The sequence below is a fragment of the Camelus bactrianus genome, chromosome 4 (assembly GCF_048773025.1).
Source record: "Camelus bactrianus isolate YW-2024 breed Bactrian camel chromosome 4, ASM4877302v1, whole genome shotgun sequence".
In the NCBI taxonomy this organism is placed as follows: Eukaryota; Metazoa; Chordata; class Mammalia; order Artiodactyla; family Camelidae; genus Camelus; species Camelus bactrianus.
Window position 1 is genome coordinate 75,724,967 of NC_133542.1, and position 20,587 is coordinate 75,745,553.

Genomic DNA, 20,587 nt, shown 5'->3' on the forward strand with positions numbered 1-20,587 from the left:
CAGTAATGGCGGCAGCTTTTCATGGATCCACCAGACATTAAGGCCCTTCTACGTCCTAAACACTACTTTCTAGGCAATGGGAATGCAGCCATGACCCCAAACTAACAGCCCCCACTTGCCCAGAGTCCCCGAGGGGAGGAGGCTGACTTGGGGCCCAAGGTTGTCCAGGCAGAGGCCATGGGCTGTTTTCTGACAGCCACTGGGAGACCAAAGGTGGTCCAAGAATGACAGGGGCAAACAAGAAAAGGAACTAACCAACGCAAAAGGGTGGAGCTGGTTTTATTTAACAGTCTCATTACAAAAATAACCAGAATGTGTGCAGCAGCAAAATCAGGAAGGATCCTGCCTGACTTCTGTAAGAGCAGGTGGTCCCGCTTACCCATAGCCCTAAAGGGGCAGTCAGCGCAGGAAGCTTCCAGGCGAGGTAGCAGGCAGAGCTCTGTGTAGGAGGCCTGGTCTTGGCTAGTTTTGTCTGCTCTGAGCACTACCTCCCCTCACCCTGGTAAACAGCTCAGGTCGGGCCTCCCAACACTAGGCATCCTTCCTGCCCCACTGTTAGGTGCCCAACAGGACAAACTGTCCTGGAAACTTCCCTCTACCCAGCCAGCCAGAAGACAGCAAATAAGAGGTGATGACTGAAGGAAGGATGGGCCAGCAGCCCAGAATGGCTGGGGGAACACTCCTAGGTGGGCTGTCCCTGGGCTGGCAGGGCCATAGTGGCTCCCCCAGGGGGAATGAAGGCTGAAGGGAGTTGAGGCTGTGGGGGCCCAGAGGGGGGCACTGGATTTCATTCCGAAGGTCCAGGGGCCCAGGGAGAGGAGCCCTGGGAGGCTCAGGTGTGCTCTGTGGGGCCGGGGCCGCCGGTGTGGGAGTGGGCAGGGGCTGCTGCCTGCAGGGGGCCGGCACTGGGCTCCGGGGATGCCAGCAGAGGGGCTGAGAGGCCATCAGCAGGGTCTGTGTCGAGGTCCAGCCTCCAGTAAGCTTCGCATAGAGGCAGATCATTAGCTTCGCAAAGACTTGAGCTTTTCCACCACCAGAAACCCAGGGAGAGACAGGAGCAGGCAGGATGGAAGCCAGGGGAAGGAAAGCGAGATAGAAGCAGAGTTAAGAAACAGACCACACCCCGGACCGCCCTCTCCTCTGTACTGGCCCCTCCAACAAGCAGGCCTGGCTGAGGGGCAGGCACGTGTGGGCTGCCCCTGCTTCAGGGTCCCCCAGGGATTCCTAAAAGGAGTCTACTGGGACCAGCCACCAGCAGGCTGTGTGATCTCGGCAGGTCCCTTCCACTAACCAACCCGTGTCCTTTCTGCCACATGGCCTTCCTAGCCCCCGCTGTCACTTCCTATCCTGGCTCCAGCTGCCTTCCTCCTCCAGCCTGGCCACATACTCTGTTCACAGCTGCAGGAACCAGTGTCCAGAGCTTGCTAGAGTCCTTCCCTGATCCTAATGCTTCGCAAGCCCCCTGAGGGTACAGACCCTGTCTTCCTTCTGGGTCTGCCCCTGGCTGGGCCTCAGCCTAAACTGGGCAGCAATTAGAAGCGGAGGCCCTGGCATTCTGTCTCGCACCACTGACCAGCTGTGCGACCTCAAACAGGCCCCTTGAACTCAGTCTCCCATCTCTAGTACAGGCACAGCCAGGCCGGCCTCTCGGGGCTGCGAGAAGACTTGGGATGTAGATGCAGGTGAAGAGCATGGCTCTGGAAGGTGGTCAAGAGGGTGCACAGAGCACTGTCCTGTCCCTGCAGTCGTCTTGCTGGCTGTCTCCCGAATCCTGCCCTGCCCCTCGCTTCCTCCCGCTTTCCTGCCCTCAGTGTTTAGTCTCCGAAACCATCCTGAACACAGAGCAGTGTCCCAAGGAGAGTGGAGGGTGAGAGGAAGAAAAAGAGCAAATCGAGAGCAGAAAGCAGAGCAGAGAGTGTGGAGATGGGTGTGTGGGCAACGGGGAAGCACCTGGAGTGCTGGCGGCTCGGGGGGCTGGGGCACACGCAACCCGTGTTGGGGGATAAGCCAGGGGAGGTGAAGACACAGCCCGCTGGTCCTGACGCAGCTGAGCCCCAGCCACTGACATACATTTACAGATGAGGGACGAACTCAGCCTCCGGAGGTACCAGGAATAGTGGGAGGGGCTCCCAGGCCAGACCAGAAACCATCCAGGTGAACCAGAGACTGATAGACCAGGAGCCAGGATGTGGGAGGCCCAGCTCTCAGGACCCCAGGGTTTCACTGTGGGCCTGGCCCTTGGGGCAGCAGAGGGACAAACACAGGGACATAAGGGATTCTGGGATTCTGCAAAACCAAGCGGGGCTGTGAGCAATGTCCCAGCAAAGTTTGAGTCCCCGTGAGACCCGCTCTGGACCCTCTCTGAAGGCCTGGTGTGTAGGCAGTGCTCGCTGCGTGTCTGCTGAGCCGATGGGATCAGGGACGAGATGTGGCCCCACCCTCCAGAAAGGTCTAAACCGCTCTAGCTGGGCAGTGAGACTCTCCCTTCCCACAGAGGCTAGGATGGGCAGGGACCCTGAAGGGGGCACTGAGTCCAGTGCAGGGAAGCCAAGCCTCAGACCAAAGGTGTGCTGGCTCTGGGTGTCTGCGGCCCCAGCATGGCCTCCACAGGACAGAGAGGAGCACTGAAAATCCATGACAGAAAAAAAAAAATTGTGCAGCGAGGGCGAGAGGGAGCACGGACTTTGTGTCTGCTGAGACCTCCCAGTTTCCAGCCTCAGTTTCCCCATACATAAGTTACACTTGGACTCTGATTTTTCAGGACCCCTCCAGCCTCAGGTTTCAGGATTCTAAGTGGTCACGTGAGGACCAGGGAGACGGGTCTTGCCCACTGCCAGATACCTGGGGCCCAGCACGGGCCTGGCATGTCGGCTGGCTCCAGTCTGAACAAGGTTGAGTTGAAAGGGAACTCAGGGGTCCAAGGACCCCAGGCCTGGCTGTCAAGGCCATCCTCTGGGTTCTTTCTTCCTCCTTCCTGGACGTGGGCCTGGGAGGCCAAAAGAGCTAGCCCAGCCTTGGCCAGAATGTTTAAATACTGATGAGACAGCTAAGAGGAGCAGACAGGCCCAGAGAGAGGCAGCCATCACCCCAGGCAGAAAGGCTGGCTCGGCCCTCCCAACCTTCGAGGTTCTGCAATTTTCATCCTGATGCCCAGGCCCCGGTAGATGGTGTAAATTGTCTGTCAATCAGATGCTCTGACCGTGAGGTCTGCTCTGAAACCCAGGCACAGGGCTCTGCTGCCAAGACGGGGAAGGATTTGAAAAACAAGACCTTCGGGCTGCCAGGTGGGGCTGGGCCACCCCAGCTGGCCAGGCCCAGGTCCGCAGGTCCACTCAGCTCGGGGTCCAGCCCTATTTGTACCTGGACGAGTAATACTCCTCCTCCAGCTCGTAGAGGTCGATGGAGACCTCATCTCGCAGGGCGACGAGCTTCCGGTCACATTCCTCCTGCAGCGCTCGCAGCTGCTGGTTGCGCTGGTCAATGGCCTCGTTCACCGATGGGAAGTCGTTGAGGATGAGGAACTGCTTGAGGTCAGACACCAGCTTCATCAGGGACTCGCCAGCTCGGACCTGGGGTGGGAACGGGGGCAGGTAGGATGAGGGAGTGTCCGCAGCCGGCCTCCGTGAGCCTGACGCTGGCTGAGCGATGGCCTCAGTCCCCTCACCTGCAGAGTGGGACTGCGGCACTGATCTCCACAGGGCCGCCGTGAGACGTGGGGGAACTAGAGGGTCAGCTGCAGGAGGCAGCGTCCCTGGCAACCCCCGCAGCCCAAGGAAAAGCTTCCAAGGCGGCGCCATCCCTTCCCGGGTCCCTCACCTCCCCTCCCCTGGCCTCTGCTTGTGCCCCTGCTGGGATGATCTCCAGTCACACGTGTTATTCAAGTACAGGTTCTGCTTCTCAAAGCCTGAAACCCCAGATAAAACTGGGATCCCATTTAACCACCTGCCCTGCCTCAGGGACAGCACTCTTGCCAGCTAGGGGGCTTCCTTTAGGACCCTGTCCTTTGCATTTTCACCTGTGGGCCCGGAGCTATGGACATACGTGGCTGCTGTGCTTGTTCTGGGACATCAAGGGATGCATATTCTGATCAAAGGACCCGACTGCACATCCTGTTCCATCAGGCAGTTCACTTCCCGCACTGACAGAATCGTCCTCTTTCTCACCACCGCCCAGCCGTGGTTGGACACGACCGGACGTGGCCCATTATCTGCCAGCCCCTCTCACGGCTGCCGTGGACAGCCCTCCTCCTCCCCACCCAGGAAACCCCAGTGGGGACCACAAGGGTCCTGGAGCCCGGGCTGTGCCCTCCACCTGGTGACTCACGATGTTGGCGGCTCGCACGTGCATCTCGTAGTTGTCCTGCTCGCCCTGGGTGGCCCTCGACACCTGTGTCTCGTCCTCAATCTGGAGGGCAAACAAAAAGAAACAAGAATCAGGAGGTGCCCTGGCCCACCAGTGCCTGTAAGGCCCCGGTGGCAGCAGCGCGCCCGCCCTCGCCACACCCTCTGGCCTGTCTTGCCCTCCGCATCAGGCCCTGCTGACCCGGCCTCAGGCAGTGGTCACCTTAACCCCTCTGGTTCTGTTCTCAGGAGACACAGGCACCTTCATCAGGACCAGCGGAGGCCTAAGGATGCTGGCTGCTGTCCCAGGTGCAGGAGGTCTCAGTCACATTCTTTTTGGGGCGTGGAGCCCTGTTCGTGACGGGCTGTGTCACTAGCTCGGGTGCTCAGTGAGCTGCTGGCCAGACGAATAAAAGGACAATGTGTTTTTTTTTTTTTTTTAAGTGACCATTTACCGAGCACCTCCTGGTTGCCAGGTACTGTGTTATGCCCTGGACCGTCATTATCTTAGGAAACTCTCATGGAAGCCTGGATCACTGTCCAGGGGGACAAACCTGATGCTGGGACAGACCGAAGAGTGCACTCAAGGTGTCTCAGATGGTGAACAGAGGAGCCAGGACTGCCTGTCGTCCTCTTTCTAACCACTGTCCGAGGTCCAGGCTATGAACTGCTCCAACCCACACACCAGGCCAGGGTTTCCACGGTGGCTTGGCCAGAGTAGGGGCAGGGATCACGGCCCCCTTCGTGGTTAGGAGCCAGACTTCCTGGGTTCAAATCTCAGCCGTGCCAGTTATTAGCAGAATGACTTTGGGCAAGCTGCTAGATCTTCTGAGCCTCAGCCCCTCCTCCGGAAGTGGAGGGGAGAGCGGTGGTGCCTTCTGAGCCTCCTCCCCCCTCTGGAAGTGGAGGGAGAGTGGTGGTGCCTTCTGAGCCTCAGTCCCCTCCTCTGGCAGTGGAGGGGGAGCAGTGGTGCCCCGGGAAGGTTAAACAGCACCGGGCACAAGGGGCCTCACAGCTCGGCCTGACAACAAAGTGAGCACTAAATAAATGCCAGCTTTCATCAACACTAGTAATGCTCAGACAAGCCTTTAAGGTCTGCAGCCGTCATGCAGAGACCACCCAACTCGGGACAGCTGCAGCATCAGTGGGCTTGCCGGGACCAAAACCAGACGCTGGTCACTCTGCCCCCCTGGGGGGGGCCTTCCCCAGTTCCTCTACCTGTCCGTGTTCACTCGCAATAGTTCCCACAGTAACCGCTTTACACAGATGAACTCATCTGGTCATCACAAGGACCCAATGATGCAGGGGAAACTGAGGCACTGAGAAACCAAGTCCTTACTCAAACCCTTCTGGTTAGTAAGTGGTGCTGGATGTCGGATCCTGACAATTGGACTAGAGTCCCCTACAACTGCCTTACCAGGACCGTAATTCACTGGCTTGTTTATTTATCTATTGACTTGTTATTGTCAATCCCCTAGCCACCCTCCCCGTGGGGACAAGGGCCTTGTGTGTGGGTTCACTGCTGTATCCCCACCATCTCGCAGGGAGCACGCATGTTTAGTGGATGCTGCTGAAAGCAGACACCCCGGCTCCGCTTACCACTGTCCACAACCTCCAGACCCTGCCACTTCCCTTGGTCTCAGAAGGGGCAGGAGACCGGTGGCCTCGCCCACCTTGGCGGTCTTGATGATTTCGGTGAAGTTGTCCATGATGGACTTGACGTCGTCCTTGAGCCGCTTGTTGTAAGACTGCAGCAGCGTCTCCTTGCTCTGCGGCAGGGCTCTCTGCTGGGCCATGGCCGGGCCTCGGGCAGGGCAGCGGGCACCTGGGACCCAGAGTCTGATGTGAGCATCCCAGCCACCCACCCTCCATGCCCCCGCCCCAGCAGGACGTACAGATCTCCAGAGATCCCCCTTCTGCCAAACTCATTCACCCAGCCCTTCGCACACAGGTGCCCTGCTGGGTCTCCTCCGGCTCTCTCCCTGGGACCCCAGACAACACCTTGCCCCGCTCTGGCGCAGTCTTCTCAGAGGCCGGGCCCACGCACGTCCGCGAGAGGCCTTAGGCGCTCCACCTGCCCCTGCCAGCCGCCTCCCGGCCACCACCCCCACCCTCCCCTCACCTACCCTACCCCTTCCGAACGCACTTTGCCTTCACTCCCCCTCCGCCTCCGGCGTCTCCAAGCCGGGACCCCCGAGGGCCGCCCCACGAGGCCTCTGGGCTCCTCCGCTCCGGAGTTTCTGCTGGGACCACCCTCCCACCTCGCGCCAGGCGCCTCCCGGCTGCGCGCTCTGGGCAGGGTGATCCCCGGCCCGGGCCATGGAGCACGAACCAGAGCCCGAGCTCGAGGTTGTAAAGCCACTTTGGGGTAAATCACACGGGAAGGACGCCAACCCCGCCTCGCAGCCCCAACGCCCACACCTGGTGCGCAGAGCAGGGGCCCGGCGGGCACCTGGCCGGGGTGGGGACGAGCGCGCGCCCCTCCCGGAAAGTCCCGGCTCCCGGGCGCCTCTCCGCGCAGGCTGCCTGCAGCTCCGACCCCCTCGCCTCGCTCTAGGCACCGCCCCCGACCGCGGAGTAGGAGAAAGGAGTCCTGCCGCTTTAAATCCGAAATCCCGCGCAGGCGCCAGTTCTCGCGATCTCGGAGAGCGCATACATATTACCCACAATTCCCTTTTCTTTCTCTCTCCGCCCGCCGTTCAAGATGGTGAGTGAGCGGTTAGTCGGATGTGTTGGCTTTGGGTCTGGGCTTTATCCGCCGCCATCCTCCTCGGGGCGCGGCCACGCCGGGGTCCCTCCACCACCCGGTGGGAGAGGAGTCCCGCGGGGCCTAGTGTGGAGTCATCGGGGCAGGATAGACCCCACGGCGGCCAGGCCGGGGTTGGGGAGGAGGATCCGGGGAGCGCAGCGCCGCAATGCAGGGCTTGGAGCGGACGGGGCCGAGGCGCTTCTGCGCGCGGTGGCCGCCTTAGGGGCCTTGGGCGAAGGGTGCTGAGTTCGCTCTGCTGTTGGGAGCCTGCTCTACTCCGGGCTCTTACGGGGTCGCGTCTGTCGCGGGGAGGGGCGCGGGCTGGCGGGGCCTTCGGTGCTCGTGCAGATGATGTGAGAGAATATTTGCTATCTGAATGGCGGTGCGGACGTCCCCAACCACCAAGATCGCTGATGCACGAGCGGGGTCGATCCTGAGCCCGGAGCCAGACTGCCTCTCCGGGCGGCCCGGTCGGGGCCCACCGACCCCCTCGTCTTCGAAGCCATCCCGGGGCCCGCCCTCCAGGGAGACGAGCCGAGGAGGCGGTGGCTTAGCTTGGCTTTCGTTCTGTTCAGCCGAAGGGAAAGAAGGCGAAGGGGAAGAAGGTGGCCCCCGCCCCCGCTGTCGTGAAGAAGCAGGAGGCCAAGAAGGTGGTAAACCCCCTGTTTGAGAAAAGGCCCAAGAATTTTGGCATTGGTGAGTGAGCAACGGGAAATGTTGAAAACAGATTTTTAGACGTTTTCCCCGGTGAGAAATAGTAGTTTACTGGACAGAAAAACACATCATGTTTACTGGGTTTTATTGGGTTGGGACTTGGGGCTGCCTGGACTGGGACTCCCGGATTTTGCCGCTTTCTACCTATAAGCTGGGCTCAGTTCTCAAGGGGGAGGCGACGATGGTGTGTCCTTCACGGCCTCCCTGTGAGCATCTGACATGGGTCAGCGTGGAGTCCAGACACTGGCCTTTTGGGGTTCCCCTTGGTCACCAGAAAACCTGCTGCTGGAGCAGAAGCAGTTTGATTACAGTGGGGACATGAAGCTTTGGTTCTTTGCTGAATGAGGAGGGGTGCCGCCAGTTCCCCCCCACCCCGTGATCCGGGTGTTTGTGTGCAGATGATGTAAGAATCTGCCTGAAAGATGGTGATGACGTAGTAAACCACCAAGATCGCTGATGCACCTACACCCTCCTGAGTGGGCCTAGATGTGGACTTGACAAAGAATTTGAGCCTCATTCACGGTGGTGCTTTTTAATTCTCAGGACAGGACATCCAGCCCAAAAGGGACCTCACTCGTTTTGTCAAATGGCCCCGCTACATCCGGCTGCAGCGGCAAAGGGCTATCCTCTATAAGCGGCTCAAAGTGCCTCCCGCGATCAACCAGTTCACTCAGGCCCTGGACCGCCAGACAGGTGAGGTTCCGGCATAAAGCCCACACCGGGAAGGGGTTTCTCAGGCTGGTGCATGGTTGCCACCTTTCCTTGGACGGTGCCAGATCTAAGGCCTTTGAAGGGTAGTGGGTTTTCAGTCGGTTGGCTTACTCAAATTTAGGATTCCTTGTGTAGTTTCTGAAACGACACAGTAAAGAGGTTCCATATGTGATGTGACATGTCTTGAACTGTGGTTGTATTCATTTAGGACAGTGACTTAGTGTTTGTTACACTAAGTGACCCAGAGTACCGCTTACGCTACAAGCCTGAACTGACGATCTTTTCTCAGCTACTCAGCTGCTAAAGCTGGCCCACAAGTACAGACCAGAGACGAAACAAGAGAAGAAACAGAGGTTGCTGGCCCGAGCTGAGAAGAAAGCTGCTGGCAAAGGGGATGTCCCCACCAAGAGGCCACCCGTCCTTCGAGCAGGTGAGCGGCCCCCGTGCTGAAGAGGGTGAATGGTGGGGCGGGCTGCTGGCAGTGGTGCGTGGATTTCTTCACCTGAAATCGCTGTGAAGAGTGAAACCGAGCTTTTTAACCCTGAGTCCATAGCTGGGCCCACAGTAGAACTGCTCTTGTGGACAGCAGCTCCCACCCTTCTGATGCAAACGGGTTGTGTGTTCTAGGGGTTAATACTGTCACCACCTTGGTGGAGAACAAGAAGGCTCAGCTGGTGGTGATCGCACATGACGTGGACCCCATTGAGGTACGTCTGATTCATTCTTCAGCGTTGACGGCTGAGCTTAGATTGGTTGGGCCTTTGTCAGTACTCAGAATATAGCTTAAAGCCGCAGTGAGCCTGCTCGGTTAAGAGGTCGTGGTGGGCTGGCAGGGGCTGTCTGCTTTTCATCTGAGGACAGTACTGACAGGGGATCCAATTCGTGGCTCTTGCAATGATGTGAATTTTTCACTGAATTAACTTTGAAGTGCAAGTACATGAGCTTTTTAACCCTGAGCAATTGCTGCCGCATTAGCTTTTAAGTTAGTGCTTTTGGTTGGAATACACTCAAGCTGACGATGCTGTCTTCCAGCTGGTTGTCTTCCTGCCTGCCCTGTGTCGGAAGATGGGGGTTCCGTACTGCATCATCAAGGGGAAGGCCAGGCTGGGGCGCCTGGTCCACAGGAAGACCTGCACCACCGTTGCCTTCACGCAGGTGAACTCGTAAGTGTGTAGTGTAGCCCCAGGCTCCCAAGGATCACTAGGGGGCACCACCACCACCACCCCGCATTCACTTAATTCTTCAGGATCTTTCCTCAAAGACTAAACTTGAAAGAATACCTTTTTTGAGCCTTTGCCAGTGATGGTTATGAATTTCTTCACCTGAATAAACCATGTAGTCATGTTGTATCTGAGGTAAAAGGCTTGTATGTGGAGCTAAAAGTGGAGTCATTTCTGCTTTCTGGAAGCCTGAGAGGCCAGTGACCCACATTTCCCCCTCTGCCTTGTCAGGGAAGACAAAGGAGCCCTGGCCAAGCTGGTGGAAGCCATCAGGACCAATTACAACGACAGATACGACGAGGTAAGGAGCAGATTCATGCAAAACGCTGCTCTGGGAAGTCCGCCTCTAGTCAGCTGGCTGGCTCTTGGCTCTTCCTGAGCAGTTGTATTTGTCACTCAACTTGAAACAACTAAATAGAACTACATGAAGCCATGCACTCTGAAAGCCTCAGGAAATGACATGCCAGGCTGACTGCCTCTCCTTTCTTATTACAGATCCGCCGTCACTGGGGAGGCAACGTCCTGGGTCCAAAATCAGTGGCTCGCATTGCCAAGCTGGAAAAGGCAAAGGCCAAAGAACTGGCCACCAAACTGGGTTAGGTGTACCCTACCAAGTTTTCTGTACATAAAAGGAATAAAAATTCTTCAGCCAGTGTTTGGCATTTTGAGTCTTATTACCAGTAAATAATGTTTGGGATGGTGGCAAGTGTATTTTCAAATCCAGGGCCCTTAGCCCTCATAGCAGGCAGCACTTGTGTCAGACTTAACTGTAAATTGCTTTGCAGTTATTCCAAAGGTGAACTAGTACTTGAACATGAATATTCTGAACCAAGCCGGGATCTTACGATTGCCCAGTAACTGGCTCGTCTGGGTAGAAGGGAAGGTATTACACATAGCAGAGGTACTTATTTATTGATACCAGTGGTACATGATCAACATAAAACCAGATCTCTTGGGATAGCTTCCTAATTGTTCAGGAACAGGACTCCCAACAGCTGATCACATCACACACCCGGAGTCCGACGTACGAATTTCTGAAACCACAGGTACGATGTAGCTGCACAGAGTCCATACCTTGGTTGGAAAAAAGTGGACACCGTCAGAGCAGGGAGTGGGGTGGGGGGAGCAGGGAGTGGCTGGGGACTGGGGCTCACCAGGTGAGGATGTACTGCAGGTGCTCATTTCTCAGAGTGACTCTGGTTTGCCCTCCGATAGGTCCCCCAGGGACTGTGCTCTCTGTCGAGAGATCGGGCTCAGTGTCCTCACCATTCCTTGTACCACCAGCTTCTTGGCACTTAACTACCAGCTGTTTTCTTGGAACCCTCCATAACCCTCTCCCAGAGCTATCTTGCCATCAAGTACCCCCACCCCGGCGTTACCCTCAGCACCTGCCAAGCGGGGTCAAGCATTTCCCACTCAGCATGCACACTAGAATACACGGACACAAGTACTGGGAGATGCTCAGGGTACTTGCAGAAGCTACTTGACTGGGGCGGGCTGGTCAGCACGTACTGAAGTCTGCGTCGATGAAAATGGGCTCCGCGCCCGTGAGCCTGGCCATGGCTGCCAGGTCCCGGTAGTGCCAGTGGTTCCTCTCGGGGTCGTTCTCCGGGACGAAGGGCTTCCTGCTTTCCGTCAGCCTCACCGTCCCAACCAGGTCCACTTCTCCCTCAACCTACAAAGGAAGGTGCCAGACTGCCCTTCAGGGCCCTGGGTGGAGGCTGGACGGCTCCCCCAGCGGCAGAGCGCCTTACCTGGCCTTTCTGCCGGGTATCAGGACTGACTTTCTTCCTGGGCACAAAGCCTCTGTTTACCAGGATGGTGATTCTAGAGTAAGGAAAGCAGTCACAGATAGGGGAGGGGTTTTGAACAAGTGACCACTAGTGGTCACTCTGGTACCTCCAGGGACAACAGTGTGAGGAAAGGGTTTAAAAGCTGGTTGAGCTGGCTGTGGGAGTGCCCCCAACCCATGAGCACCATCGGAAAGTTCTTCCTCTTGAGGCCGTGTCTCCATTGGTGAGGGGACCCCCCCCCCTTTTCGTTTTACTAGCCCCTTGAAGTTTAACACTCTCCCAGGCCCCACCACCAATCTGCTTTCTTTGTGCTCCACCCACTGCAGTGTGCAAACAGTGACCAGCACCTCCTTGCTGCCTCTCCTGTGAGCCGACGACCAGGGCCCTGGGGTTTCGTGTATGTGTCAGCATTTGGGAAGCCGCTCCAGTTACTGATCTTGCAGTCACCCCCCACACCGCCATTCCTTATTCCTTTCCCTGGAATACTCTTCCCATCTCTTCATTCACTTTTTGGCCAAAAAGCCCCCTGGGAAGCCTTCCCTGACTTGACTCCCGCCATGCGGACCTGGGGGCACCTTCCTCTTGAGTCCCTCTTGCTGGCCGCTCCACGCAGCACCATGATCGTTAACCCTGGCGGCCATGAGACAGTCTCTCCAGAGAGGCCTGTTTGATTCACCTGCCTGCCTTCCCCTTCAGAGCTCAACATGCAGGAGCTGTTCGGTAACAAGTTAAAATAAGTGGCCTAATTTCACAATTACAAATTTCAAACTCTTCAAGGAATGGGACTTATCTGGGTATCTTGGATTCCCCAGGGCTGGGGTGAGAAGGCAGATGAGTGTGCCCCGCTGGTGTCTGCCAGGCCCAGTCGGGCCCCTGCACCCCACTCACCCCAGGTCAGTGCAGTAGAAGGGAGTGATAACGTAGGCACCACTCTCGGCCGACGAAGAGAGCCGGCCGGCCTCGCGGGCCTCCCGGGCAGGGTCCACCATGGTCCGCGGCATCATGTAGAGCTCCTTGGAGTGGTCAAAGTGCCCCCTGACCTTCACCGGCCTGTACTCCAGGTTTTTCAGTTCCACCGGGCTACACGGGAGAAGCGGAGCTGAGGCTGAGCAAGGTTTGGCAGCAAGAAAAACCCTCTCGAGGGTCCACGAGCCATGAAGCCCGCTGCAGCCTGCGAAGTGACGTAGGTGCCACAGAGGCATAGTGGGGACTGTCCTGCCGGGAGGCATGCACCACCCTCTAAAGGAGAAAGCTGACCTCTCTGTTGCCCTGTGGGAATGTGGAGCTGTGCTGCCAAACAGCCCAAGTTTTGAAGAAAAGCTTACAGACGTGGACTCTGAACTGAATGAAATATGGGGGCCCAAACCGCCATCTGCAAGCCGAGTACGACCCATTTGTTTGCTGCCTTGAATGGAAAGCTTTGTGACTATAGCCGTCCCTGCAGAACAGTGCTTTTATTTATTTTTTTAATATTTGTTGGGGGGGAGGGTAACTAGGTTTACTTATTTAATAGAGATCCTGGGGATTGAACCCGGGACCTAATGTGTGCACTCTCCGCCACTGCGCTCTCCCCTTACCCCCCCCCCCCCCCCCCAGGACGGTGCTTTCAAATAAGGGGAGAGGGCAGCAGGGCCACTCTGGGCACGTTCTCAAAGGACACTCTCACGTCAAGACATGTGTCCGCCCTCACCCAGCAGCTAAAATTACTGCTGCAGAAGACCGCCAGCCCTGTGAGGGATGCCTTAGTGGGCCTGGGCCTGGGCCAAAGCTGAAGCCCAGGTTCAAAGATTTTTCTATAAATGTCAGTCAGGCAGCTTCCCCGAGGGCAGTAGGGGGTCAGCAGGAAGCCCAGCAGGACCACTGATTTTGAGGGCTCCCAGCAGGGTCAGGAAGGCCAGCAAAAGCCAGGCCCCACTGCTGACCTCGAGTGAGCCCAGCCCCGGGTGGGCAGCCACACACACTCACTCTGCGGGCAGCGGGATGGGCTCAGCCAGGACTCTTGATTCGAGCTCTGCGATCAGCTTTAGCTTCCATTTCCGGCGCTGGACCTACGGAAACAGCGTGAGCCCGGGTGAGTGGCAGCAGAGTCAAGGGCTCAGAGCCAAGAGCGCAAGAGGTCAGTCTTTACCTGCCATGTCCCCAGACCAAAGGCAGTCACAGGAATGAGAAGCAGAAACCACTGGAGAAAGGAGTCGTCTTCTGTTTTTGTGGCAGCTGCTTCGGCTGAAGAACTGCCAGACCTGCTGGGCCTCCAGGCCAAGCCTAGGAGATTTCACCACACTGGCATGGGGTCAGAAGTCCCGGAACAAGGAACTGGAACAGTCAATTCCTCAAAACTGCCACTACTGCTCGAGAGAACGTTGTATAGGAGTGCACAGGCCACAAAGTGCAGCCAGGAGTCAACCAGCAGCACCTGTGCCCAGCCCAGCTCTAAACCCAGTGCCTGAGCAAGGCACCCACTCTGTGGATGTGCACTGACTGCATGAGATCTAGGGCTTAGTCCTGGCTCTGCCACCAACCGCGACCTTGGGGTAATCCATGTAACCACGTCACGCCTTTTGTACAAGAAGGCGCTGAGACATCTGCTAACGCGCTACGACGCACAGGTATGGCTCCGTGTTACGAAGAGACAGAACGGGATACACGCAGGATAGTGGTTTACAGAGCTCTCAGGACAACTCTTCTATTTCATGGCTCATAAGTTTAAAGTGGGACAAATGTACACAGAAAGTACCTTACAGTTTTCAGAGGGTGATTCACACCGAGAGGCTCATGGGCCTTGCGGATGGCAAAAAAAAAAAAAAAAAAAAAAAAAAAAAAAGCAGGCCTGGAGCAGGCTTACAAAATACCTTCACGTATGCACGGCGCTCTACACACAAATGCCCTTTGCGGTACCTTACAAGCTACATGCAAACTGGGTGACTAGTTACGCCTTCCTTAAGGATCCCAGGCGGTTTCCGTCGGGTTGGCCCCGCATCAGCCCTAGGAGGCGTACGTAGGGCAATTACTGCACATCTCCGGCCGAGCGCGTCGCCCCGCGGTGCGGGAGGAGCCAGCCCGCAACCGGGACAGGATTTAGAGGCTCAGGCCGCAGTTCCAGAGCTGATCGCAAGGCCCCCGGCCCCTCCGGCAAGTGGAGGGCACGGGCCGGGCGGCTTTCCCCAGATGCCCGAGGCACACCTGCACGAGTCCTCACCTGGGCGCGCGGCGATCCCAAGGACGCTCCTCCGGACGGCGCGGGCCGGGGCCTGCGGAGACGCGAGGGGCTGGCTGAGCTCGTCCGGTAGGGGCGCGCGCCCCCCCTGCCCACCCGACCCCGCACCCGGCCGCCCCGCCCCGGCCGGCTCACCCGCCCCAGCCCAGCCGCGCGCAGCACCAGCCACCGCGCCACCGCCGCCATCGCCCCGCCCGCCGGCGCGCGCGCTTCCGGGGCCCGGAGGCATCTGCTTCCGGAGCGCGCCCAGCCCCGCCCCCAGCCCACGTGGTTCGAGCGGCGCTCGGCTTCCAGCCCCCCGCGCGCCGAGCCATGAGCGAGCCGCCGCCCGACGTGCGCGCCTTCCTGCGCGAGCACCCGAGCCTGCGACTGGAGCCCGGCGCCCGCAAGGTGGGCTGGGGCGCGGGGCCCTCCGACCGCCGCCGGGCCCCCCGGCCGTCCCCGGGACCCCCTGACCGCCCCGCCCTCCCGCCCGCAGGTGAGGTGCGCTCTGACGGGCCACGAGCTGCCCTGCCGCCTGTCCGAGCTCCAGGTCTACACCCGCGGCAAGAAGTACCGGCGGCTGGTCCGCGCCTCCCCCGCCTTCGACTACGCCGAGTTCGAGCCGCACGTAGTGCCCAGCACGAAGAACCCGTAAGTGATCGGGCCGGGGCGGGGTGGGACCAGCACTGCCGGGAGGCCCAGGTTGGGACAGTTCCTAGTGCTGAGTCTGGGCGATGCTGGGTAGACTCCGAAGCCCGACTCCTCCCGTGAGTTAGGAGACCTGAGATCCAGGTGGGAGTCCTGGAGCTGTGAGTCACCTGGGATTCCAGGTGAGGCTGGTCCCCGGTGCATGTTTGCCTTTTTGTAGACGTGAGGTCTGTCACTTGGGCCTGCCTGCTTCATAGAAGGTCGGAGCGCTTGTGCTTTGTCACCTGAGATTCTGAACGCGGTCATTTTCATACCTTTAGTTTAAAGGAGAGCTTAGATTTAGCCGAGAGCGGACAGTTGACGATAGTGAAAACGAGGAGGGGGAAGGCAGATGCTCCCAGTGTCCAGCCCTTGCCAGGCTGTCTTCCACGTGCCTTCTCTCTTGCTGGTGCCATCTGGTGAGGCCCGCAAGGCTTGTTTTCCAGGTAGGTGTTGAGAGACCGTCGTCAGTCTACAGGAGCGGTCCTGCGCCCCCCTGCAGACTGCAGTTGCTTAGGGGCTTTTAAGAATCCTGATGCCCAAGCCACATGGTAGACTTCCCCACCAGACACCCGGGGGTGATTCCAAGATGCAGCCCCAGTGGAGAACCACTGGTCTGGATGGTTGCTTGTGAACTGTCCCCTTAGGCACCAGCTGTTCTGCAAGCTCACCCTGCGGCACATCAACAAGTCGCCGGAGCACGTGCTAAGGCACACCCAGGGCCGGAGGTACCAGAGGGCTCTGCAGAAATGTAAGTAGCCCCCGGGGCCACAGCCTGACTGAGTCCCAGGTATCTGGGTGCCCTCCCCCACAAGCAGTGCCCCTAGAGGGCAGAAGTGGCAGCTCCATCGCCCTTTGGTGGTACTGGTGGATGCACTGGGCCCAGTCCCAGCACAGTGAAGAGGGTCGATGGTAGGGACGGTGCAAAGCTGGAAGCAGACTCGGAAGTAATGCAGGTAGTGTTCAGTGCTGTGCAGGCAGCGGGGCCGAGGGTTGCCAGGTGGGCCTGCCTTCCACAGGAGGCCTGAGAAGGGCTGTCTGAGGGTTTCTCTTTAGACTGAGGCTTGAGTAGGGGGAAGGGTGCTCCAGGTGGAGGAAAGGGTCTGTGTGGAGTCTGGGGTAGAAGAACGCTTGGCTGCGGGAGGTTCTGGAGGACAGCCTTGTGCCACCAGGCAAGGTGGGGTTAGAAAGGCAGCTGGGGACCAGACCACAGGGGGCCTTGGCCACCATGCAGCGGGGATGCACGGAAAGGGTTAAGGAGGGACTGGCCTGATCAGTGTCACCGGCTGCTCTGAGAGGGGAGGGCGGGAAGGAGTGGAAGAGGGGACCCCGGTTGCTGTGCAGTCACCCCGGTGAAGACGACGATGGCTGGGGCTGCCGGGTGTCGGCAGGGAAGAGGGAAAGATGTGGGCCGTTTTTAACAGTTTTGCGGATAAACCCAGCAGACCCGGGAGTGAGGGAGAGAAGGGAATTGTGATCCCTGAATTCCTGGCTTGAGAACTGGGTGGTGGTGGCCTCGTGAATCTAGGAGACTGGAGTCTGAACAATGGCTTGTGAGGAGAATTTAAAGTTCCTTTGAGCGTCTTAAGTTGGGAGTGTATCAGGGAGGGGGCTGTGGGACATGTGAAGTGGCCCTCAGACGATGCAGGTCGCTGACACAGACATGGCATTTGCATCTGTGGAGCCAGGTGATGGGGCCCGGCCAGGCCCAAGCACAGAAGAGGAGGGCAGAAAAGTGACTGTGATTTGATGGGTGGCGTGGCGGGGACAGAGCCAGGCTGGAGCTGGGGAAGAAGGCCTGGATGGGGGGGCGGGAGCGGGTGGCTTCGGAAGGTGAGGAAGAGCAGTCCCAAGGCTTTGAAGGCTTTATTTCCTGGGGCAGAAATGAGGGCGAGAGCGGGCGCGGCTGGGGGGGCGGGGGTAGGACCCGTGCTTCCTGGGCGCCTTGCTTTCCTCAGCTGTGCTCAGCTGCTCCGTGAGGACAGGAAGGAGCCGGGGCAGGGGTGGCCTGGGCCGGGTTCCCCAGAGGGAGAGTTGTTATAACGCTGGACTCTGGCGCTGAGACGGGACGAGGAGGCGGTGAGGCTGTGCTGGCAGCAGTCTGGTGGAGTCAGCGCAGCGGCGAGGGCAGCTGGCCTGTGTGCAGGTTCTGGTGGTGACGGGGGCTGCCGCGGAGCCGTGCAGTGGGTGGAAGAGGTGCAGCTAGGGGCAGGGCCCTGGAGGTGGGCAGGAGTGGGCAGTGGCATCAGAGGCCAGGGCCCAGCAGAGCCTGTACACCTCATGAGTGACAATGGCAGGAGCTGGGGGGATGGTGAGCCCTCCCCCAAGGGAGCCGCCCCGGACCGGCCTGGTCTGTGCTGATGGAGGGTGAGCTCCAGCAGCCTGGCCTCCCTGAGCCCTCGATGCTGAAGAAGCCTCATCCCAGCCCCTCTGCGCTGAGATGAGGGTCAGCAAGGGCCAAGCACCAAATTCCACTGAGCCCCACCAGCCGGGGAGGGGTCCCGGCCACTGTGCCTGCTCAGCGCCCTCCCAGCGGCTGCTGCCTGGAGCTTGGCTGGAGCCCGAGGGACGGATGCTCGAGGCCCACTAGGCCTCCACCACCTTCTTGGCCCTAGCCCACAACCCCTCTCCTGGTAGGAGCCCAGCCAATGGCACTCGCCTGCCACTGCCAAGTTTTGCCGAGTTGGGTGGGCCCTGGCAGAGCTTGGCCCTGTGCCTGGAGGACGGTGGGGAGATGTGGAGAGAGCCAGGAAGCATGTGGTCTATCCCCAGATGAGGAGTGTCAGAAGCAGGGTGTGGAATACGTGCCAGCCTGCCTCCTGCACAAGAGGAGGAGGAAGGAGGACCAGCTGGATGGGGATGGGCCATCTCGCCCTAGAGAAGCCTTCTGGGAACCCACATCCAGCGATGATGGCGCAGCCCCAAGTGACAGTGATGACAGCATGACAGACCTGTACCCACGTAAGCTGGACCATGTCCGCTCCCCACTCCCTGTGTGTCCTCTGGTCCTGGGCCCTGGCCGGCGGCTCTCCCCTTGGCCCCCTGCACGGGGTGAACTTAAACAGCTTATCGCTCTGTTCTTCCCAGCTGAGCTGTTCACCAAAAAGGACCTGGCAGGGACTGAGCACAGGAACAGCACCGATGACTTTCTGACAGATGACGAGGATGAGAAGCCAAGGCGCCTGAGAGAGAAGGGCCCTGGAGACAGAGCAGAGGGGGAAGTGGACTGGGAACTGGTCCTCAAGCGCGGGAAGGTGGGTCCACCTCCAGGGCCGCCAACGTGGCAGCCCCTTCCTCTCGCGATGGTTCAACTAATTTAGAGAAATGGAAAGAACCTTTTTAACAAATGGAATCTCAAGCTAACAACACAAGAGCTAAGTGCAGAGGCTGCTCCCTGGCCTGCAGCTGCAGAAGCGGGCTCCATGGAGCAGGGGCGAGACCACCGGGCTGAGGCACCCTAAGTGCACCCCAGGAACCTAGAGGAAGGGCCTCAAAGGCCACCCTTTACCCTGAGGCTGGAATGAGCACCTCTTCCCCTTTGGCAGACAAGCAGCACTGGGCTGGGGGAGGCTGCGGTCTTTGTCGTGCCACCTGGGAATTCTAAGCGCTGCCTTCACCTGCTGCGGGGTGTCCTGGAAGCCAGCCGCGGGTGGAAGGTTGACCCAGGCATTTCCACTAAAGCTCTTCCTCTCTGCGGGGCAGGGGGTGCGGCGCTGGGCTGCCAGCGCCCCTGCATCAGATCGGAACCCTCCACTGATCAGAGTTCTGTTTGTGCCACAGAAGCAGTCCGGCTCAGTGAAAAAGAAGTTCAAGAGTCGTCACCGCAAACCTAAGAGCATCAGCTCTTTCAAACAGTCGGGTTAATAAACGGCTGCTGGAGAAAACATATCCGCGAGCCTTCGGAGAGTCCTCCAGGCGTCTCCCGTCTTTCTCAAGCCGCCTACCACGCATCCTCAGAAGTGCGGGGCTGTCCCCAGATCTGCTGCCCCCGAAAGCAGGGCTGGGGGTCTGTCCCACGGATGTCAGGGTCTCACCCCCATCCCCAGGAAGCGGCAGGGACCCCGAGGGAAGAGTTCTGTCTGCACGTGGTCTTCGGTGAAGCTTAGAGGGGACACCTGGCTCACTGCGGCCCCAAGGAGAGCCCTGGCCAGGCTCCAACTGGCTGGACAACACCAGAGGTCACACTGCATACAACAAATGCCATTATTTATTTTGATGTGTCTCCAAGAATCAAAATGTTTTCAAACACAACTAAGATATAAAATACAGCATAAAATAAGGTTTATACCTATTCCCCACATAAAGCAGAAAACTTGTTCAGAAGTTGTTTTTCCAAAACCAACTGGTCGATCGTTTTCTTCTCCTCCTTGTGTGGCATCTACCCCCATCTGGAGCACTAGGCCACTGTCGCTTGGCCACCAGGGGTCAATCTCAGTTATACAAACCGAACAGGTCTTCTAAGCACAGGGCTGAGGACCCATCCCCTGCCAAGAGCCATGCCACGCATGGAGCGCCTGTGACCTGGCAGAGTGTACCACTCACTGGGACTGTCGTGTGTCGTGACGGGGAAGCAGGTGTGGACCCAGGGACCTCCCAGCCCAGGTGGAAACCGAGTCAGAAACCCCCCTTCATGCAGGAGCATCCCAGTGAGTGAGGAGAAAAGCCCGCCCGTCCTTATGAATACTCCGGGAGTAGGGAAGTGGGCCATGGGGGGTTAGGCGCATCTTGGGATGACCTCTGCTGTGGCTGGGACATGGGGGTGGGGGGCTGAAAAGGTGGCCGTCACTCCCCTTGGGTTAGCGGGTCCAGGCTGCAGAGGGACCAGGGGAGCTCCTAAGAGCACTAACGGCCAGGGCTGGCCCCACAACGCGCCGCAAAGCTGACCGGGGTCCTGGGGTCGGGGTGTGCTCCGCACCTCACCCTGGCTCTGGTCTGGGAGGTAAGCGTGGAGCCTGGCTCAGGACTGGCTCCAGCAGCCCTGGGGGGTGGCCCTCAGGCTTGCACCCCCAGCTGACGAGACCAGAGAAGAGACTGGCCCCAGGGCCAGGCTTCTGAGGGGCCTCCAAGCAGAGCCAGCCTCACCTCGTCAGTCTGACCCCCGGAATGCCCCAGGGAAGGGCCGCTGGAGGCACAGGGATGTTCCGACTCAGCTCGAGGGGGACAAGCAAACAACAGCG

At 58.8% G+C, this 20,587-nt stretch overlaps 4 protein-coding genes and 5 non-coding genes across 14 annotated transcripts; 7 read left to right on the forward strand and 2 right to left on the reverse strand.

Annotated features, from left to right (window-relative positions):
• Nucleotides 1-262: 262 nt before the first annotated feature.
• MED22 (mediator complex subunit 22) lies at nt 263-6,937 on the reverse strand. Of its 4 annotated transcripts, none has more exons than XM_074362587.1 (5): nt 6,793-6,937; nt 6,014-6,165; nt 4,312-4,404; nt 3,361-3,569; nt 263-1,022 (listed from the first exon to the last, which is right to left on the reverse strand). In XM_074362587.1, the coding sequence occupies exons 2-5, from the start codon at nt 6,134-6,136 to the stop codon at nt 833-835; spliced, it is 615 nt and encodes a 204-aa protein (XP_074218688.1). In that variant the 5' UTR covers nt 6,137-6,165; nt 6,793-6,937; the 3' UTR covers nt 263-832. The 4 variants fall into 4 exon arrangements, with proteins under 4 accessions (XP_074218688.1, XP_010954250.2, XP_074218689.1 ...); XM_010955948.3 differs by having other exon boundaries at nt 4,324-4,404; nt 6,793-6,935; XM_074362588.1 differs by having other exon boundaries at nt 6,762-6,892.
• A 77-nt stretch (nt 6,938-7,014) lies between these two features.
• On the forward strand, nt 7,015-10,389 carry RPL7A (ribosomal protein L7a). The gene is made up of 8 exons (XM_074362595.1): nt 7,015-7,047; nt 7,665-7,785; nt 8,347-8,496; nt 8,804-8,944; nt 9,142-9,221; nt 9,547-9,677; nt 9,966-10,035; nt 10,230-10,389. The coding sequence occupies exons 1-8, from the start codon at nt 7,045-7,047 to the stop codon at nt 10,332-10,334; spliced, it is 801 nt and encodes a 266-aa protein (XP_074218696.1). The 5' UTR covers nt 7,015-7,044; the 3' UTR covers nt 10,335-10,389.
• LOC123617124 (small nucleolar RNA SNORD24) lies at nt 7,433-7,507 on the forward strand. The gene has a single exon (XR_006725202.1). It is a non-coding gene; the product is annotated as a small nucleolar RNA SNORD24 (small nucleolar RNA).
• Nucleotides 8,197-8,264, forward strand: LOC123612178 (small nucleolar RNA SNORD24). The gene has a single exon (XR_006719391.1). It is a non-coding gene; the product is annotated as a small nucleolar RNA SNORD24 (small nucleolar RNA).
• On the forward strand, nt 8,991-9,065 carry LOC123616690 (small nucleolar RNA SNORD36). The gene has a single exon (XR_006724704.1). It is a non-coding gene; the product is annotated as a small nucleolar RNA SNORD36 (small nucleolar RNA).
• On the forward strand, nt 9,404-9,475 carry LOC123616689 (small nucleolar RNA SNORD36). The gene has a single exon (XR_006724703.1). It is a non-coding gene; the product is annotated as a small nucleolar RNA SNORD36 (small nucleolar RNA).
• Nucleotides 9,809-9,873, forward strand: LOC123616691 (small nucleolar RNA SNORD36). Its single transcript, XR_006724705.1, has one exon. It is a non-coding gene; the product is annotated as a small nucleolar RNA SNORD36 (small nucleolar RNA).
• A 240-nt stretch (nt 10,390-10,629) lies between the features above and the next one.
• Nucleotides 10,630-14,971, reverse strand: SURF1 (SURF1 cytochrome c oxidase assembly factor). Of its 2 annotated transcripts, XM_074362585.1 has the most exons (9): nt 14,877-14,971; nt 14,724-14,775; nt 13,656-13,789; nt 13,493-13,575; nt 12,416-12,607; nt 11,489-11,561; nt 11,247-11,409; nt 10,889-10,970; nt 10,630-10,808 (listed from the first exon to the last, which is right to left on the reverse strand). In XM_074362585.1, exons 1-9 carry the CDS (start codon nt 14,925-14,927, stop codon nt 10,739-10,741), a joined length of 900 nt encoding a protein of 299 aa, XP_074218686.1. In that variant the 5' UTR covers nt 14,928-14,971; the 3' UTR covers nt 10,630-10,738. The 2 variants fall into 2 exon arrangements, with proteins under 2 accessions (XP_074218686.1, XP_074218687.1); XM_074362586.1 differs by lacking the exon at nt 10,889-10,970.
• A 3-nt stretch (nt 14,972-14,974) lies between these two features.
• Nucleotides 14,975-19,752, forward strand: SURF2 (surfeit 2). 2 transcript variants are annotated; one of them, XM_074362592.1, is made up of 6 exons: nt 14,975-15,131; nt 15,220-15,374; nt 16,058-16,161; nt 18,183-18,371; nt 18,498-18,664; nt 19,191-19,752. In XM_074362592.1, the coding sequence occupies exons 1-6, from the start codon at nt 15,054-15,056 to the stop codon at nt 19,272-19,274; spliced, it is 777 nt and encodes a 258-aa protein (XP_074218693.1). In that variant the 5' UTR covers nt 14,975-15,053; the 3' UTR covers nt 19,275-19,752. The 2 variants fall into 2 exon arrangements, with proteins under 2 accessions (XP_074218693.1, XP_074218694.1); XM_074362593.1 differs by having other exon boundaries at nt 19,194-19,752.
• The last annotated feature ends 835 nt before the right edge of the window (nt 19,753-20,587 follow it).